The sequence below is a fragment of the Marmota flaviventris genome, chromosome 15, assembly GCF_047511675.1.
Source record: "Marmota flaviventris isolate mMarFla1 chromosome 15, mMarFla1.hap1, whole genome shotgun sequence".
In the NCBI taxonomy this organism is placed as follows: domain Eukaryota; kingdom Metazoa; phylum Chordata; class Mammalia; order Rodentia; family Sciuridae; genus Marmota; species Marmota flaviventris.
In genome coordinates, this window is record NC_092512.1 from 32078428 (window position 1) to 32100061 (window position 21634).

Consider the following 21634-nt stretch of genomic DNA (forward strand, 5'->3'; position numbering starts at 1 on the left):
TATGTTAACATGATGTCAGTTTTCTTTGCCTCATTTGTTAATTGCTCTCTGTATATATTATTATTGTGTGCTATAAAACACTGGTTCTATTTTGCAGGAGTTTTAGCTGTCCTTATTTTTTTTTTCTTCATGGATAAGAATGATTTTATTTTAGCTGTTCTGGGGAAAGCAGATCAATTTCTAAAACTCACTAGAATTCTCTTAGCTGTATGAATTGTTTTTGAAACATTTAATGTGTATTTTTTAATCCAGAAGAAAAAAAATAACACATTTATTCCCTTTCCAAAAAACCCAATAGATAACAAAGGTGCATTGGGCTCCAAAACAGATTAACTGAACCATATGCGGATCCAAGGGCCTGCCAAAATGGAATCAGCATTATAAAAGACAGTTTCATATTTCATCTAGTCATAAAACAGGAACCTACAGTATATGAAAAGTACTGACCACTCCTATAGGGCTCATGATGACAATGTCTTGAAAAGTCACTGTCAGCACATTAAAAGTGACCTCATACATACTCAGGGAGGATTTCTGAGGTTGTTTTTATATGTGTGTGCGCGCGCGCGTTTGTGTACGCATTTGTGTGTGTGTGTGTGTGTGTGTGTGTGGTGTCTTTTTGGCCTAGATTAACTAATCACAGATCATGGAGCAAATGACTTAAAACAGCATCTTGAACTTCAGCCCCGCTGACAGTCACAGAATTGTACCATCAAAATATTTCATTTGAAAATCTTTGAGAAGCAGCAGAAGGCTTGGCACTGAAGCCTTAGGATCCCATTAAGGGCCTCTGCTGTATTCCACGTCTCGTCTAGTCCAAAACGGCACTCTCTACCCCCACAGAGTCTCTCCAAAGCTATTCTGAATCCTCTTTTCCCTTATCTGGCTGATACAGACCTGCATCATCCTCGGAGCCTTCTGACAGGGGCTACAACAATTGGGGGGAAGGGGGGTGATACAACTGCTCATTGTTTCCTCTCACAAAACCCTGCCACAGGGCGCAGATTAACACCAAAAAATAGATGGCTGCAACCAAGGAGAAACATTTTTCAGAATGCCTCCACTTGATTAATGAAGTAACGGAGTCGACCCACTGCTCGGCTTTCATTGTGCAGTCTTCCTTCCTCGCCCTTCTCCTCATGAAGTACCAGCAGAGATGGGGGGCACCTCTGCAAGTGTTTGCTACCTTTAAAGACCTGTGTTATTTTCAAAGAGTTCTGAAGGAATGCAACAGGAATAACATTTCTTTTTGAAATATTGCAATAGGGGACAAACTTTCTTTCGCCACATCTGAACAACTTTCATGTAGGCAAGTGTTAAATTTTTAGCTGTTGTTGTTCCTATAGAAAGTTGATTCAGCATGTCCTTGGACCCTGATGTTTATCTCAGATGCATATGGGGACGTCACTGATACCTTTACATGGATGGATATGCTACATATTCCTGAAAAGTAGTGGAAAAGGTCATAATATCACATCAAAGATTTAAATCAAAACCTGAGAGACACTGATGCTCCTATCCACAAGATAATGCTCATTGTTCCTACCCATGGGACAGTGAGGGGACAAATAAATGACTTCTTAATAAATGGTAAAATTTAAGGCATGCAAAATGCCTTTGCTTTTCCAAACTCTGTCCCCAGTTCATCATGTTTCGTGGTATACCCATATCTGCCTTTGATGGCCTGATTCACTCCCTTTGCTACTGAGCTATAAAAATGCCATAAATAATGAAAAAATTGAGTTAACATTTTTAAAATACAGACCTACCTCAAAAGAGATTCACACAGGGTAAATTACTTTTCCAGTTGTTGGAGATCCCTAATCACACACCTGAGAAATGCCTTCTAAAGAAAAACTTCCCACAAAAAGAGAATACAAATGAAGGCATGATAATTCAGAAAGCAGTTTGGCCACTTAACCTTTCTTTCTCTTCTTAAAAAAATAAGTGTTTTTTTTTCCCCCTCTGTTTCTGTGGTGATTGCCTTCTTAGATGATAAATACTCTCAATACATACCTCACACTTCTCTGGGCTATGAGTTCTCAGAATGCACATGCTAGTTAATCAATAAATATGTGCATCTATGTGTGTTTAAATACATGTGTGCATGTGGGAATAGAGATGTATTCACAGGATGACAACTTCAAGTGCTTGTTATGACAGAGGACAGAAGTGAAGAGACTGGTTGCACTGCTGGGAATTAAAGGAATGAATAATCTACTTTCCATTCACAGGCATAATAAAATGTAATCTAGGTTTGTGTAACAACCTGTGTATTTTTCAAAGTGACTAAATGCATATAATTTTATATAATTTTACAACAACTCTATGATGTAGGACTGGTATAATAACCTCTATTTTATAAATGAGGAAACGGTGAGAGCATGTGTGATTACCCAAGATAGCTCAGTCACTTTGGGTAATAACAGTCAGGACTAGAATCAGGAGATTATGACCCCATCATGGGATGGTTCCAATGTTTTTTCTCGCACTTTTGATATATATAGTATTTAGCATATGTTTTTCAAAACTACTGAAAGAGAAGAAACAACCAGCAAACCGCTTCTGAGTTCTAATTTCCATTAGATTTTGTGTAAAATATCATATATATGTATGATATACATATCATGACACAGGAAAAAAAACCATGTATTTAACATACCTTTTGTTATTGGTGAGATTCATATCTAAGTAAATTAAGAAGTTGTTGATCATCTATATGTCAAACTATATTTACCTTCAGAAATAAGAATAAAATATCTCTTTATCATAAATGTCTTTTGTTATTAATCTTTGATTTTGTTTATGATGTTTTAAAGCTTATGATTTATTTTCTCTGCACAAATTAACTGAATTTTATTAAGTGATTTTTCCCCATTGTTCTTAGTATTTTGAGGTTCTTCCCCATTTAGAGGTGAAGTAAATATTTATATAAATTACCTTCTGTGGTAAACAGCCTTTGAGATGGCCCCCAATCATGGCTGCCTTCTGATTTCAAGCCCTAGTTTAATTCCCTTCCCTTCAGTATGTTCTAGACTTAATGAAAACTAGTCAACAGAAGGGAGGAGATGCTAACTTCTAAGATTGGGTTATAAAATGACTGTGGCTTCTGTCTTGGGCTCCCTCTCCTGTTCACTCCCTTGCTCAGAGGGACGCCAGTTGCCATGTTTGAGATGCAGTATGAAGTCCACTGGGCCAGGAATGAATTCACCAGCCATTTGAGCAAGATTGTAAACAGATCCTCCACTAATTGAGCCTTCAGATAACACAGAGCACTAGCTCTGACCAGACTGCAGCCTTGTGAGAGACACTATGCTGAAGATACATAGAAACGCTATGCTCATACTTCTGACCCTCACAACCTGAGACTAAAGAGAGCATGGAAAACACACACACACACACACACACACACACACACACGATGTATACATAATACTATGTTTAACCCTAGCTTCCCAACTTTTTAAAATGGAGAGTAATATAACACATAAAATGGCATGGAAGATACACAATGATTAGAATCAAGAAAACACAATCAGTTTTATGTGAAAAACTAAAGTAAGAATAAAGGAATAGTAATATTTAAGTTCAATATTTTAATTAGCAAATGAAAGATATGTTAATCTCTGAAAGAGAACTTCTCAAATAATTTCCAAATATATATAATTAATATTACTTTATTTTTCTCTTACTAGAAATATATACAAGAATGCTTGCCTCAGGACCATCAAGCAGCATTCATACAGAGCTTTATATGGCTTGGAAAGGGTCAGTAACTTGCTTATACCATGAAAACCTCTTATGATAACAAGGATGATTGATGCCAACTGAAAGCTTCAGGTAAATTATGATACTTGGTTAATGCCATCCTGGAATTACCCCCTGATAATATTTTAAAAAATAGTCCAATATGTTATGAGAGTTTGACAGAATTATCCCTAGGTAGTTTTGGTTTTTAAGACCAAACTGAAGGAATACTCATCTACATCCACTTTCTCACAGTACCATCTCCAAGTTACTGAATGTATTAATTATCATGCTGAGCCGACATTGCAACTCCATCCTCACAACATTAGAATGATATTTATCAAAACCATGCAGATAGCAGGTAAATGCACAATGCCCAACTAACTGTTTAAAAAATAACTGTAAATTGGTAATTCTTCCAAAAAGTCAAGTAGATTTAAAAAGGCACACCAGCTACATCAACAAATGACAGAAGACAGTTCTGATCAATTTTTCAAACAACTGTTCCTCACAATGTTTCCTCATTTTTATCCTCCCCTTCAGCAAAGTAAAATATTATTAAGCTTTATATTCTATAATTTATGTTATGAAAACCATACCATGTGCTTTGAAAACCACGGCCTCACTACCTAAAATGATGATCAATTCCCCTTAGGAAGCCCATCTTCTATGTGTCTGTCCCTCCCACCCCACTTCAAGCCAAGTGCTATTGGCAAGTAGAGAGATAAAGGACAGTGGCAGTGGGACCCATATGAAGAAAATTCATGAAAAGGACACTGATAAAATATTTGCACTGAGAGCTTCTAATATAAACCAATACATGCTTATACTCTTTGGGAAAGGTAGTGCTCTTCATTAATCTCAAGTTCAGACACATGCTTTCAGTAAAGCAGTTTTTATCACATTATGATGATTTGAAGACCTCATCCTTGAAGACATTAATTGACAGCATTACACTAATATTCACCTTGATAATTCTATGAGATTATCTTCAACAAAAGTTCTCCTTGGGTTTCTAGAAAAAGGGAATGCTGAATGATCTCACATGAAGAAAAAAAAGATACTTTTTTAAAAATGCAGATTTGGCAAAAGTACAGGTAAATAGATTTAGCCAAATGTGAAAATCCAAAGGCAAAAAGTTTAAATTTTAGATACAGAAGAAATATTAGGCCCATAAGTAAAATTTTCTATACATGGCAAGGAATCATATCTTTGGGTTCTTAACTTTCAAATCCAAGTCAAAATGTGCAAAACCTGGAAAGATTCCACTATTTCAAGAGAAAAAGTAATTCAAAGAGAGATGGAGATGCATTTTGGAGGCACTTACTAATTATCAGGAAAGGCACAATTTGTTTTTAGTTTATATTATTGTCCTTGACGACTATCTAATTCCATCCACTGTCAACATCTTAACTCTGCCTTTATTATAATATTTCCAGTTCCTTCACATTAATATGCAGTTGACCTCCTTGGTTTGTTTCTACAAATCTGAACTGTGAAATAATTATTTGTTGTTTGTTTTTCTTCCTTTCAGCCTCACATTCTACAGGATGTCTTTGATTACTAGGGCCTCCATGCTAACTTCCTCCCTCACCCAAGTACTCGTCCTCTCCACAAAAAACAGCAGCAACAATAAATCCTACTCTAATTCTAGAAACCAGGTGGAGGCATCATTTTCCAAGGCTCTGATGTATTAAACGTCTTGCCTTCATGTCTTCTCTGAGCAGCTTCCCACTCCACTCAGTTTCCATTAACTATCCACATAGCAGAGTATAAGAGAAGCCAGCAAGCATGTTGCCCTCCCTGAGGGACAAATCTACAACCTCCATCAATAATGTATTTCACCAACGTTTCCCAAGAGGAACAGGGTACAATTAAAAAGGTTATAAGTCCTTGCACTACTAGAACCTAAGGGCAACCGTGAATGAAACTGGCTTAAGCCCAATTAGAGGAATCAGTACATTTGTCTTCTCTTGGAACAACCCTGCTCTTTCGGCTCCCATCAATTCAGTATAAATCTGACTGATCTTATCCAAGAAGTTAATAGAAAATTGCTCACAGTGGGTGACTGCCACCTCAGTTTCCAAGCAGAGACAGATGGAATTTCCCAGATGGTTTGTCACTAGAAAATGTGAGGCTGGATGAGACTTCACAGAAAGCATGGTATAGCAGAACACCTTCTTGGCCTTCACCCATGTCATAGTGAGGGATCTAAGACTGACTCTGTGGTAAACAAATCATAATTGCCTCAATGACTCAACACCTTCTCCTCCCTAACTGCCTCCAACGGTTGCAAATCTTACACTGAAATTAGTCAATATTTAATCTAGAGACCATCATGGGCATATCACTTTATTGAATAAAACCTGAAGAAATAGATGTAGTTATCCTGCCCTACTGAACCTTTCACTTAAATGAGATTAACATAAAAACAACATAACTATATAAATAAATAAAACTGGCACAAGACAGCACTGGGGTAAGTACTGCAAACTGGGCACATAAGCAAGACCACTTAGAAATAGAAATGAAGGTAAAATCTCAGGGAAGATGTAAGGGTGGTGAATAAGGACAGGCACACATCATCCCCAGCTACTGAAAGGAGAAAAATGAAAGAAAAGAATTACTTAACTTGAAAGTTGTTTGCTGAGCTCTACTGTAAGCAAGGCATTGTTCTAGTTAGGAAGGATATAAAGATAAAAGACAAGAAGCATGCTGTCTGCTGGGGAGATAGCCATAAAAGCAAGAGCTTACAATTATGTGCTCAGTGAACTCTTCCTAGTAAACCCAGAGCATAAGGGAACCACCCTAGGAGTGTTATCTATCCCACACTGAAGGCTACAGGGAAGGTCTGCTTTGGAGGTGACCTTGATCAGGGTCTTTAAGAATGAGTTGTAATTACTGATTAAGAGGAGCAGGAAAAGAAATACAGGGCTTTCCAGGATCATGGACTAGCAGAGATGGCAGAGATAGAAGAAAAGAGTGGGCTTTGAGCACCACAGGTGGTTCAGGCTGTTGGAAGTCTACATTGACACTGGGAAATGAATAAAAGCTATGAAGGTAAACTAGAAGACCTTTTTCAGGTTTTATTAAGGAGTTTGGGCTCTAATGTGCCCATTAGGTTGATTTTAAGTACAAGAGTTAAGTGACTAGTATTATTTAGGACAACTATGATTTGGTTAAAGAAAAAAAATTACAAGAAGTAAAGAAGAAAGAAAAATTAGAAGAACTGTAATGATAAGGGAGCTATGATGGAGGCTTAGACTGAAGCAATGGTAGTAGGAACATTAAGAAGGGAACAGATACTCATGGAGTCGGAGTTAGTGGTCTTGGTGTCTGAAGTGAAAAAAAGAATCTTGGAAGATGCTGGACTCTGAAAAGAAGAAAAATGAGAGGGTGGTAGTTCAAGGCAAAAATAGCAGGCCTGGGGGGATATACAACTGCAAGTGGGAACAAACTTTAGAGTTGTGAGAGGAGATGCAGAAATGCAGAAAAGATGGGGATAACTGATGGAAGGGTCTCCCTGCAGAGGCAGGAGATGGGATGCAGAGCCCTGGACCAAAGGCAACTGAATGGAAATCCAGAAGAAAATAGATGGACCATCCTGGAAGACAGTCATTAACTCTCCTGGTGACCATTGAATTAGAGAAATTAAGCTGGAAAGGTTTGCAAAACAGTTGAAACGTACTATTTTAGAGAAAGGGTAAAAAAAACCAAGGTTAGAAAAAAAATTTTAATTTAAAAGTCATTTGTAAATTAGTAGCTGAAGCTTTGCAAGTGGATAAACTCCTTGAGGCACTGGGAACAAAGGGAGAAGAGAAGAAAGACCAGAAGTGTTTAGGGAAACAACACAGTTAAATTAAATAGAGCCAAGACCCAGAGAGAGATGAGAAGTATAAAAGTGTGGAAGTCCTGGGCTGGGATTAAAATGAATATTAAGAAGGAAGATATTTACAATGTCAGCATCAATAAACAAAAAGTAAGATCCCACCAAGAGTCATGCCTCAGCAAAATTACAAATTCTATTATTAAGTTTGTAGGGATGGGATGATGTAGGTGGAGTCTGTGAGAATGTTCCTGATAAATAAATTCCACTGAGTTAGATTTTTTTTTTTGGTGGGGGTGGGGGCAGGTACCAGGGATTGAACTCACCACATCCCCAGCCCTATTTTGTATTTTATTTAGAGACAAGGTCTTACTCAGTTGCTTAGTACCTTCTTTTGCAGAGGATGTCTTTGAACTCACAAGCCTCCTGCCTCAGCCCACTAAGTTGCTGGGATTATGAGCATGCATCAGTGTACCCGGCTCTGAGTTAGATTTGTACCAAAAAGCATTAACTGAATACTTACTACATACCAGTGGTAAAGGTCCAAAATTGAATAGTAAAGATCAAAAAAATCTATGTCCTCCAGAGTCTCACTAATAATTTGGGTATTGCTTTCAAATTCATTTCCTTATTGAATTTTATATGATGTCTTTGTATGGTTTTCCCAGAAACAGTCCTCAACCAATTCAAGTACAAGTAGTCTATTGGGGAAGTTATTTTAAAAAATTCCAGAAAAAGTGTGTAGAAGTGAACAGGAAAGAGAAAGAAGCCCTTAGAGGCTGCATTATTAAGCCAGAACTCAATTCCATAGACAAACCAAGGGAGACAGTGCAAAACACTTCTCACTTTCTAACCAAGAAGTGAAGAAGAAGGTGTTGATCCCACCAATTTTCTGTCCATCAGTGGTTGTGGATTACCTCTGGGAACATGAATTCCCCTGAATTTCCAAATTTCCCAGCTTGCATTCAGTTTGCTTTTGAAGCTTGAAAATGTCCTTAAGTAGGCAAGAAAAGTCATAGCTGTTACCAGTAAAGTGCCTTTGGCTATAGAAGCAAGTCCTGGGAAGTGGTACGTGTGTTACAGCATGAAACTTGGAAGACTCTATCAATAAATGGAATCAAAGATGAATACTGGGAGAGGTGCAACTGGAAGGGGAGAAATAGAGACGTGTAATAATTACAATGATGTGGATCAAGAGTCTCTAATTCTTTCCTCAATGACATTTCTATAACAGTAAGTAGTTGAAAATTTTTAAAATGCAGTTTAATACATGCATTATTTCATTATTAGGTCAATAAAATGTCTACAGAGCCCTTTATATGTATATTTCCTATTTGTAGAATTCAATGTCACAAACACCCTGTGGGAAAATAAAACAAGGCTCTATTCTGATTGAATAGAATGAAATGAGATTTCTCTATTAAATTTCATTTGTTGAATTTAACAGGTCACGATGAGTGTACTATTATGTTGTAAGTAATCTGGGACTTCCTATTTATGTTCTACATAATTAAGTATGCACATTGCATGATCCCAGCAGTTTGCTGAATCCACTCAGACTAGTTAACTACTCACAGTTGACATATTGAAATGCAAGACAGGGCAAATGCCACTTAAATTCCAGACATCATCTTTTCAAATAATCATTTTGATAGTTACTAGGTACTACCATGTGCGAGCACAGATGAGACTTAGTTTATTACAAGGATCTTTGTCATTGAGAGGATATGGGAAAACTTCAAATGCACAATATATAAATGTAGAAACTCTATACCTTTAGGCAGATATTAATCAGAACTTGAAGTGGTTTTTAAAACTTCTTTGTCAGTAGTCCTTTGATTTTCTCAATGAATAAAATCCAAGGAATTTTCAAAACATCAAGTTTATGCCACCACAATAGCATTTACAGTAAGTTATTCCTCAACACTGAAGTGGGATATTGAAAAGAAGTTTTACTAACTGGCCAACATTTCTTTCAGGGGTATAAGGTCATAACTTGAAAAACTGAAAATTACAAGTAATTCTAGCACTTTGGAGCCTGTGATGTTTAATTTTATGTGTTAATTCAGAAGGTGTTTTTGAATCAAATTAACATTTAAATTAGTGAACTTCAGGTAAAGGAAATTACCCTCTGTAATATGGGTGAGCCTCATCTAGTAAGTTGAAGGCCTGCATAAAACAAGCAGATTGGCCTCTGTAAGCAAGTGGAAGTTGTCCAGCAGACAGCCTTCAGAATTCAGTAGTACCATGGCTCTCCTAGGCATCCAACTTGCCAGCCCATACTGGGCTCATTAGCCCTCATAATTGCATAGGCCAATTCCTTTTACAAATGTCTTCCTGTATTCATACACATCCTGCTAGTTTTTTGCCTCTGAAGAATCCTAATACAGAGCCTTTGGCAAATAACTAAAATTAAGAATGAAAAGAAAAAAAAAAAGTTTCCTAACTCCAAGGTCTACAAGAATTCCTTATTTAGTTTGGTGAGTCTTTTGAGCTTTTAACTTGTCAGAATTCAATTGATCTATTTGTAGAGATAATAGACTAGTAATATGAATAGTAGTTCATATTTGTTGATGACTAAGATATACTAACTCATTTAGTTTTCACAAAATCATTAAATGCTAAGTATTATTATTCCTGCATTTTAGACATTTCTAAGATTGCCTCATGTGTTCCGGAGTCACACAGAGTTGATCTTGAGCTAATTACTTAGCTTCCTGACTTAGCAGTTTCCTCCTCTGTAATAAGGGAGATAAATATTATCTTCTCTTCTGCTGCAAAGTAACTAAATAAGATATAAAATATGCAAAACATTTTGGCCATAACTGGCCCAATGAATATATTTACTCTGCTACCTTCTGTTATCATCAAAGTTTGAAAGCACGAATTATCTACCAAGATGATAAAAAGTGGGATAAAGACACTCTATTTCTGTATTCAGTTTGTTATAGGATTCCAAGAATATCCTTTTGTCAAATCAGTTTGTTTGGTGTTTCTACATAGCCCATGTTTCATGAAATGTTCTATATACATCCAAATGCCTGGTCTGCAAAGGCTTCCTGCAGAAGGTGGCATATTGCTAATGCATTTCAAGATGGGGACTTGAAAGATATAAAAAGGATTTGACATCTGGCATGGTGACTCAATTAATTACTATGTTGGATTAATTAGTGTGCTGAATCTCCTGAGCCAACACCATGGGTTTAAGCAGAGTAACATTACATCAGTTGGCAAATAAGCAATTTAAAAGAGTGTTCTAATCCAAATTTGAATCGAGGTTGGGTAAAGAAGGGTTAGTAGGTATATATTATAAGGAAAAAATATCTTTGTGATATACAACACATATCATATACTGTCCAAATTCTAGAGAGTTAGAAAAATTACTAAAGTCTTTCAATTAATTCCTAACTCTTCAAGAAGTCTAAGTATCATAACAAATATTTTGCTCAAAGTAAAAAATAAATAAATAAAAATAAAATAATAAATCCTCTAATAATTGCGTGTTTCTCCCAGTGATCTTTATAAATTTAGAATTCATGTAAATAAGGTCAAGATTAAACATGATTTAATCATGTTTAAATCATGGAATAGATGTGATACTGAAAAGGCAGCCTGGCATAATCCTAATAATGGAGATTCTCAAATCAAAAGCTAGAGTGTTTATCTTCCCATTTATAAAATATAATCTAAAACAGAACCAAATTTACAGGGTTGTTTGGAGGGTCAGGTGAGCTAACTTATTTCCAAGTCTCCACAGAGTCTCTAGAAATGAATATGAATATAACATATATTAGACAATGCTGTATAATAATCACCATGGTAGCAATAATAGTATTAGTAGTATCTAATGATATGAAATCAGAAGTCAATTCTGGAAGAGAACATTGTTTCAAAGGAAAATTGTTTTCAAAATTTATTTTAGTGAAGTAACTAAGTCTTATAGTTGAAAAAAATGCCATCTTTTAAGTATTTAGCTCAATTAGATATTTAAACCCTAAAACAAAACCAAAAACAAAGAAAATTTGCTATTAAGAATGTTTTCTATAAAAAATTATTTTCTACTACTGCTTTTCAATACTGTAAAAAGTACACATATGCTTTAAATTATACCAAAAATCCTGAAAATTTCATGCATATCAACTGAATTATTTTAAAAATATTAAATATGGCATAAAATATTTTATGAACCATAAACTGAAAATTTAGTTTTTCACTGAAGTCATTTTCTAGATAACATCATTTTACATCATTTTGTGATTTCAATACTCACAAGCTACACTAAAACTATTTTATGAATACTTTTTACAGTATTGAAAAGCAGTAGTAGATAACAATTTTTTATAGAAAATAATCTTAACAGCAAATTTTCTTTTTTTCTGTTTTTGTTTTGTTTTAGGGTTTAAACTGAACCATATCACAATTTAGAATATGGTAAAATATCATAAAACTACAACCTTATTTCTGAATAAATAATGATATAAAGAGTGATCAAAATTGTATTTTAAAGTAGATATTATTTTATGTAGTTAGTGGGAAAATATTGATCATTTGTCAAATCAAATATAGGTGGCATTTCAATAGCAGTAGTACATTTTTTATATATATATTTATTTTTTAGTTCTCGGCAGACACAACATCTTTGTTTGTATGTGGTGCTGAGGATGGAACCCGGGCCGCACGCATGCCAGGCGAGCGTGCTACCGCTTGAGCCACATCCCCAGACCCCAGCAGTAGTACATTTTTGAAAAAAATATCACAAAAAAAACTAAAGATTGTGTTAGTGTCTGATGTGCAGTGACAAGTAAGATATATATCTTATTGCATAAAATACCTTTTAAGCAGTGCTAGAGAACAAATAGACACCTCCACATAAAATGTGTGGGCCACTTCACTCCACCTTTGATGTTCACAAATCTTACTCTTGTCTCTCTCACACCATTCATTAGCTTGACAAATCAGTATAATTAACATTGCTCTCTGAAAGGAGTCAATGGAACAGTCTCTTCACAGAACTCAACCACTTGAAGTGTGCAGTGTTTGTGTGGCCACATCTCAAATCCTTTCTGAAGAACTGCACTAGACCACCTAGAATAAATTGCTCAGATTATTAGATATTTAGCCTGGACTATAATGTCAAATTGTTTTATATATATATAAATAATATTTTAAATCTTCTGTTATTTTATAGATAAGTACATGGATTTAGGAAATAAGAAATGTACCCTTAGACTCTCAAATATAAAACATTGGTGGTATGAATATTTCTTATTTGTTCCAATTATTACTTTTAGTTGGACTAATAACCTCTGTCCTATCCACATGGCACTGAATAAACAGAGATCTGTACCTATCAGTTTCTTTCATGTAATAACTTAAAGAAGGAATTTCTTTCATATAATTAACTGAAGGAATGCAATGTTGCTATTCCAGTACTTCCATCAAACACCTTTGGGAGTTTTTATGTCTCCACAGCATAGATTCAGTCATTTAACATCAATGAGGTTCCTCTTACATAAATGGCATCTAGAGAGAAAGACTTTCTTGAGAACAAATATACAGAAAATTTCTGAAACATTCTTTTTTCCAATTTTTATCACTTATGGGAGAGATTTTCAGCTATCAGTATCATTTTATCCTATGTGGTAGGCAGTAACCTCTCAAAGATACCCACATCCGAATCTTTGGAATTTGGGAATGTTGCATGGCAAAAAGAAATGAAAGAAGCAAATAGAATAAGGCATGTTAAATAACTAGCCTTAAAATAAAGAAATGAGCCTAGGTTACCCAGGGGAACCCAGCATAATCGTAAGTGTTAATTAATGTGGCAGAGGGAGGCAGAAGACTCAGGTTAGAAAGTGAATGTAAGGAAAACTCAGCTGGCCATTACTGGCTTTGAAAATGGAAGCAGGCCATGAGCACAGGCTCACAGACAGCCTTGAGAAGCTGGAAAAGGAAAGAGAACAGATTCTTCCCTAGAGCATCTGGAAGGGAACAAGGCCCTGCAGACACCTTGGTATTAGCCCAGTGAGACCAATTTTGGACTTCTGACCTCCAGAACTGCAAGATAATAAACTTGTGTTGTTTTAAGCCACAATGTTTATGGTGACTTCTTATAACAGCAATAGGAAGCATATATTGAATGAAAAATAAGGCTTAAGTGTGACCAAATAATCCACCTTTCCATTAACTTTTAAAGTACCTAATTAATCAATTATCATTCAGATCTCAGAACTTCTACAAGAGTTAACAAAAATTATAATGCTAATCACTCATCCTTGCTCTTAGAGATACAAACAGTATTACCAAGAAATGACAAAGTTGTTCATTTCTTATTCCTCATGTAAACCTATAATGTATGACAATTAATTTGTGTCATCTTAAAAATAAAAGCAATTGTACATATTATTAAATGTGAACAGTCTTAGTCTGGCTAAGTAGATAAAGCAATAAGCTTATAAATTACCTTACTAGCCAACCATTTAATATGAGTAACCTGTTTCCCTTCTAAATTCTGTGTATATTACTGTCAGAGACAAGCCACTTGGAAAATATCCAAGTTTTGTAGTGCATGAAAACAGCAAAAAACAAACTTATTTTTAGTGATTTCACTGGGAAGTAAGCTGAGATAATTTCTGAGCTATGACAAAATATTAAGAGTCAAGCATCTCAGGAACATTCACATACCAAAGAATTATTATTCAAGTCCATTTTCCCAGCAAACGGCCCCCAGGTTGTTCCCACAGGAAGTTGCTGCCGACTCTGTATTTTTCGTTCCCCATCTTTCTGAAACACCTCCAGCTCTCCTGCAACAAGGAAAACAGAAATGTTTAGAACACTTACACCACCTGTGTTTCAACAATAGCTACCTCTTTTTGTGTTTGCTTTATTGCATAATATTCTCAGGACTCATATAAACAGAATCAATCACACTTCTCTGAAAAAATAACTGACCTTATTAATCCTGAAAGAAAAATAACACTCCTTATAATTGTCCTTAAAATTATAATCAAATTTAGTGCAATTTCTTTTTTGCACATTTTCACATATTATTTACTTAAGTTCAGTCTTTAAGAACTTGTAATAATACTTCCTCAAAAAGCACTGGTCCAATGCCAAAACAGGGTTAAATTTCTTATATTTATTTCAGACTCTTGGAGAATAATATCGGGAGGTATTTGAAAGCACTTGATACTTTTTTTGAAATTAGTACTAGTTTCAGTGGATAAAATAGCTACATGCACAATAAGTAGCGACGCTTGTCTTCTCAAATAAAAATGTTTAGACAAAATTGTTACTTTTCTCTGTTTAATATTTTGAGTAGAATTTTATGTTAACAAAAGGGTTTGGACAAAAACACTTAAGGAATTCTCAGTTTAGGATTGTTTTCTTCCTTTCATTTCCTCCAGAATAATATTTTGGAATAATTAAAGAGAAGCAAGAAATAAAGACAACATAAACAACCGAATAAAGAAAAAATTGATTAAATACTTGTTGCAGTAACATACAGGAAAAAAAAATTGAGGGCTCCAAAACTTCAAACAAGGCCCATCAGCCTAGACATGGTTTGAGACAAACAAACAAACAAAATCTCAATCAGGAATTAAAGCTTCTCTCTAAATAATTAAGTTGATGATACTTATACCCTGACAGTATTGCTGTGTCATTTACCATATAAACAGTTTTATATTTAAAAATCATATCTTTGGAATGGAATAGAATGCATTAAATAACTGCATTATCTGAATGATATGTAAGTAAGGTAGGTACATGTAATAAAATTGTTGCTTCTGACTTCTTCTCAAGCCAAGAGCTAACTTGTAACATGTAGATTCTGCCTCAATGCTTTTAAAAGCAACATCATCAACTTGAGTTCAAATACCTCCTCTTTATTTCTCTTGATTTGTTTTACTCTTTTAGTAATCAAAATACCAGACATAACTTTACATGTTTATATTATTGCTTATCCTGAAAGCCAAAATCAAAATACATAAACTATAATCAGTTAATATATTGTACAATGGTTAAATTGTCTCCATTATGAAATATAAATTTTCTGACTAGACAATGAAAAAACAACGTTCAAAATAATTTCATGTTCACAGTCAAAAATTTACTTTTAAGAACTATACTCCATTCTTCTCATGATTCCTTCCTCTACCACTTGACAGCTATACTGAAAATGAAAGAACTCATTAAGACAGATACACACTCCTCAATAGTTTTCATTCTGGTATCCATCTCAGTAGCTAAAAATGACCAGCAGTGCAAGCCTGACATGGTGGTGCACACCTAAAAGCCCGCCACAGTTAGTAGTGTGACATCATCTACCTCCTTGCCAAAAGGACCGGGTGGGGCTGTGCTGCTGACCAGCTCCTCTCCCTTAAACCTGCTGTCTTCATCCTACAAGTCCAGCAACCCCAAGCTGCCTGGGGCCGTGAACTCTAACTCACTGGGGATCCTTGCCCCTGTCCCATTTCCACTCCACGTGCTCTCCTTCAGTGCGGAGTCCTCTGCTAAAGCGGGGGTCTCCAAGGATGCCATCGTCACAGGCCCAGCCGCTGGGACCTTCCACCACGGTCTCAGCCACAATGCTTCTCAGCTTCATGGGAAGGGGCCTAGTGTGCCACGGAAGTTGTGACCACTTCAGAGGACAGGCTCGATTGACTTGGGTCCACTGGAAGCTCAAAGTGGAGGTCTCAGATGGCGGGCGTCTCCTGCACACTCTGCATACTGGTTTCCTTCCGAAGCAGGCGTGAGTTCCTGGAGCGTGTCCTGGCACTTCTGACAAGCCTCCAACTAAGGAGCAGCTCATGCTGCTGGTGAAGCACTTATTGACCTGGTGCTCTGGGCCTCACAGCTCTGCTGCTGGAAGGTTGTTAGAGGGCAGCTCTGGGTGTGGGAGTGTGCTGGGCTCTTGGGAAGCGGGGAGTCCACAAGCTCTGGTTGCAGATCCATTGGCACAGCTGTTTAGGTCTGCCTGGCCCCCAGCACTCAGTCCAAGTACCTCACAGCACCTGATGGGTCTGGGGCTCCTTCTGGCCACATTAGGATCCCTGGATGGTCAGTGTTATCCCATCCCCAGGCTGTGTGCTCAAAAGGACAAGACCCAGGCCTGAGCCACAGGTGGGAGGCCCATCTTGTCTCCTTGCAAAATATTAAGAACACTTACTGTGGGGGACCAGTTTTTCCTCTGAACATGACAATGAAGCTCTTATAGAGAAGAGACCTTTGTAGATTCAACAATTATGGTAGGATTTTTAAAGACAAAAAAAAAAAAAAAAAAAAAAAAAAAATCGCCAGTCACTCAGGAGACTGAGCCAGCAGAATTTCAAGTTCAAGGTTACTCTATGGAATTTAGCAAGACCCTGTAAATCATTCCTGGGTTCAATCTTCAGAAATTATTGAACCCATGGGGGGAAAAAAGAAGAACAGCAGTGAGGAAGTTAAATCCTGAAAAAATTAACAGGTCCAGACTTCTAAAAGTTAGTTTTATAAACTGAATACTTTAATGGTAAATGGTCTATTAATGCTCAAGTATCAAATATCAAAGCTTATTCAGAGTCCAGAGAATATGGAATTACAATAATTTACTTTTGCCGTGTGGTCTAACAAATCCCTTTCGGAGACTTTTCCTCTGAAAGTGTTTTTCATAATTGTACAATCTTTTTGATGAATAGATTGGAATCTGCAGCCTTGTATAGAAACTTCCTTAAAGACAGAATACAGTTAACAAGCTACTGTGTCAAAAAAAAAAAAGTCTGTGGGAAGATGTTTCTAAACATATGCATGTTCATATGTGATAATGTCATTTAAACCTTTTACGAGGAGTTTTCTAGTTTAAAAGAAACTGCCTAATTTCTATCAGATAGGAGTTCTAATTATTTTTTCAAGTATGTTTACATTTTGAACAATTTCTTTATGATTTACAAATTAAAAATGAAATATATTTCAATCCTTCAGTTAAATTCTACTTAAGAGTATTCTTCTGCATAAAGATAATGTCCAAATAATTTGCTTGTTTTTACACTTAAAAAAAGCCCCAGCCATGTCACATTTAAATGTTACCAGAGGAATTGTGAGAATATCTGAAAACCCTTTGAAAAAGTAACTCTTCCTTTCTGTCTTCTACTGCCATATATGATTTGTAAAGGGTTCAGACTCAATCAGTGACTGCTTATCTAGACCTGTGGATTTACAAGCAGGTCTGCCTTTTAATGGATTAAGAACTACAAACTTAGGGCAGATCATAAAGTGATACCCAAATAATTCCAAAGTTTTTGAGATGTCTCTAGCCATGTGTTAAAATTTTAAGGAGACCAAAAATACTTTTATGAGCTCTTAAAGATGACCCCAACACAAAGTCCAGTAATTGCCCAAGCCATCAGTTCATCTTCTCAACTTTATTAGACAACTAATTCTCCTTTCTTGCTTACCAAGAAGCTACACTTGAGGTTTGGGGAAATCTTTTCTATTGTAAAATAGTTTTAAAAAATTCATTTATTCACAACTTTAGAAAAACCAAAAGCGTAGTTCAAATAATTAACATGAATGGAGTGCCAAGGCTGAATAGGTTAATGACAGCAACAGAAGTAAGCTATTGTATAAAATGAAGTTATATCTAAATTACATGTTGCTTAAGAGTATGATATTTTAGATTTTTTCAAAGATTAATCAGTGTCATGAAATAGAGGAAATATCACTGCACTAAAAGTAAAAGGTGTTTAGTACTAACTCTACTAACCAGTTGAATGGGCTTAAATAAGTTTAACAAGTTACATCTGTTCTAAGTTTTGGTTAGCCAGCCATTGTTAGAAAAGGGGGTCTTCACTCACTTGCTTCTTAGTAAGGTATGTTCCAACTCGGACACTCCATGTTAACCTGGCTTTCTTTTCCAAGATGTGATATATTACAAGAGGCAGAAAGAGCACGGGGCTAGTAAGTCCAAAGTCCTAGGATCAGCTTTTCATAAAATGTATTCTTGACTTGAAATGATCATGGAAAAGCTCCAATTCACACCTGATTTGTGTGCTCATTCCTTTTTGCCTCCTTTATCTTATTTATTCATTCTACAAATATGTATTTGGTATCTCCGAAGAACTAGACAGTGAGTTAGGCCCAGGCATAAAGCAACAAACAAAAAAAGCCTGGATCTAGAAAACAGTGCTAGAAAGGGAATTCATATGGCTTGTCGAGTTGAAGTTATAGAGCTTAGTAATGATTTGAATTTTAGGGGTTAGGCCAGTGCCCATGTACCCACTGAGCAGTCAAGGGACTGACAATGTGAAAGAAAAGGAATCACTCAAGGATTCTGAAAATTGATGAATGTAAGAAATGGACTAGAGATGAGATGGAGTTTGTAGACACCTGAAAAGAAAGGAATTTTCTAGAATGAGAGGCCAAAACCCAGCCTAGACTTGCTTCCAAATTGAACAGGAAAAAAAGTAGCTGCAATAGCCATGGATCCCAAGAAAGTTACTTCACTTCCTGTATACCGAATAGGAATTATGAAATCATTCTACAATGGTTACTGTGAAGTATAACTCAGATAACATATGCAAAGTACTTAATGAATATTTATTAATTCACCAAAAATAAATTGGAGCTAAGCAAACACACACATGCTTTCATCATCATATCCAACTGTTCACCATTGTCCGTGTTCACACTCCTTCCTTGTCACCTCTATCCAAATCACTCTCCATACCTTGACTTACCAGCATCTCCCAGCTTCAACCTTCTTATCAGCATTTCCCCCAGGTTTTTATCAACTCACACTTAAATGACCAACTAGTTTCAATTCACTCCAGCCCCAATTTAGATTCCAAATCCCCACCAGGATAAACTTATTAAAACTTCACTCTCAGCTTGTCACCCATTAGTACAAGTTCTTGCCCTAGCTCCCTTTGGACATTTCAACTTGAGCATCTGTCCTTAAATTTTTATCACCATGAGGTTGCTCCACAGTGTCTGTCTGCCTGACTTTTGGGTCCTACTCCTCTCAAGAATGGGTTCTTCCCCCATGCCTTTTTCCTTATCTCCAGCTCAGCTCCCACAATTTTCTGAGAATTGTTCTGCTACCCAGCAAACAGACCATCCTTTGGCCTGCCTTAAGAGACCCTATTAATGTTGGAAGATCAAGCCCAAAGCTGTTCTTTTTCACAAAGCAGCTGTGAACTCAAGAACACACTGAATTCTTCCCTCAGAGTCCCATTGCATTTATACCCAATACCAGACAGTTTCATATTTAATTATGCCCTAGAGGTGCCCCTGGATAACTTATTCTATCTTGACAGGATTACAAATACCTTGATATATGGATATGTGTTTTACTTCTTTTTATCTGCTTAAGTAATATAGCTTGTGCTGAATGGTATTTGCAAAATACAAGTTGGTTATAATTAATTAGATGAAAAAAATTTGGTAATATCATGCACTTCAATTTTAACAGTTAAAGTTGATTTTAAAATCCAAAGAAAGTTGTCTTAATTTGTCTTCTCTTTGTATTACAGCAATCATGCATTTTATTTGCTCAGCCTTCTGCTGCACTTATATATATTAGGCCAAATGTGAAATAATGGAGCAAGAAGAAAAAGAAAAGCTTCTCTTCTCTGTCCAGTTCACAATTCTACTGTTATCCTTCAGAAAGAAGCCCTATTTTTTTTTAATATACTGGGTAAGTTCACAGAAAATATTTGAGACACATAGGATGGACTAATCAATTTTGGTAAAAGATAATATTGTTAGTGCTGAGGGCTGCTTCCCTTATCTTCTTGATAATGCATACTTTTAAAAGTCTGTGATTACTCAAAGACTTATGATAGCTTCACTTAAAAAAAAAAAAAAAAAACTGTCCTAAGTCAAATCACTACCAAACATCCGTCAGCTTTAAAAATATCAATCTAGTTTTGGCCTAAATAAAGAAATTCACTACTTAAAAAAATATTTGAAGTCACTAGGGATGCCCTCAAATCTTTTTCGAAGAAAGAGCTATCAAGACATTGTTTTGTCTCTTTTTAATAGAGCCTTTCGATGACTCTTTAGAAAGCAAAGGAGATGAAAAGAGTAGCACACCAAAGAGGAACAGCCAAGATGTGAGCCTTTTAAACAGAGTTATCAGCAATCATGCTTCAACTGAATTAGCATTAAGTTGAAGATATAAACATATATGGTATTTACAGAACATCTCTTCTTAACTCTAGGCACAGATTTCATAGAAGAACATGGTTTCAAGTAAATGAGATGACAGAAGATCATATTTCATTTGCTGAAAATAAATTCTGGATTGGTTTAAACTTGGTTTTAAATATATAACCAAATTTCAAAGCAGACCACATGAATTGGCTCATAATATTTATCAGGCCTTACTATAGCAGAAGGCTATAGCGTCAGAACCCATATTTATATTTTCTTCATGGTTGGAAAACATTATACATCATGGTATCAAACATGGACAGCCCTGAAGTCATGCTGAGTTCAAAAAGCGCTCAAAGATTCTAAAAGTCTCAAAACATTTTCAAAGTCAGCCAAGGTGGTGAAAGTATGGCAGAGCTCTTGCTATTTTATGGTTTAACCATTTGACAGCTGCCTGCCAGATACATGAGAGGGTTAGATCATTTCACTGTTGATTATCTGCACAGCCAAACTACAGTCTTGTCACTCTGAATTTCCTGAGGCATTACTAACAGCATGTTTCATCTGCATTTTAAGACAAATGGCACCATTTATTTTATGCTATATTGATCCATCTCTAAGCATGGTTTGGCTCAGTAAACGATAGTTCTTCATTGGTAGCTACAAATTGCCTTATAGGGATACCTTTTCTAATTTCCCTTCTCAGTTTTTGAGTCATACAGTCACAACACACACTAAACTAGTTTTGAACATAAACTTGAAATACGACATTCCCTATTCAAGTACTCCAGTCAAACCCTGATAAATCAGGCTGGCCAAGCAGTGATCTTATCCCTTCTGACTCTTTAATAAATCGAACCTTGTAAGTTCCTACTGTTGGAAGTTGTCACTAAATGAAATTGTGACCTTATCCGGCGCATGAACTTATCC

At 36.0% G+C, this 21634-nt stretch overlaps 1 protein-coding gene across 2 annotated transcripts in view; it reads right to left on the minus strand.

Moving 5' to 3' along the window:
• Positions 1-21634, minus strand: part of Zfpm2 (zinc finger protein, FOG family member 2) — a 428623-nt gene that overhangs the window by 200701 nt on the left and 206288 nt on the right. For both annotated transcript variants that reach the window (XM_027949357.2, XM_027949350.2), the window contains one exon: positions 14258-14376. In XM_027949357.2, the coding sequence (XP_027805158.2) occupies positions 14258-14376 (119 nt within the window). The remainder of the gene's footprint in view (positions 1-14257; positions 14377-21634) is intronic.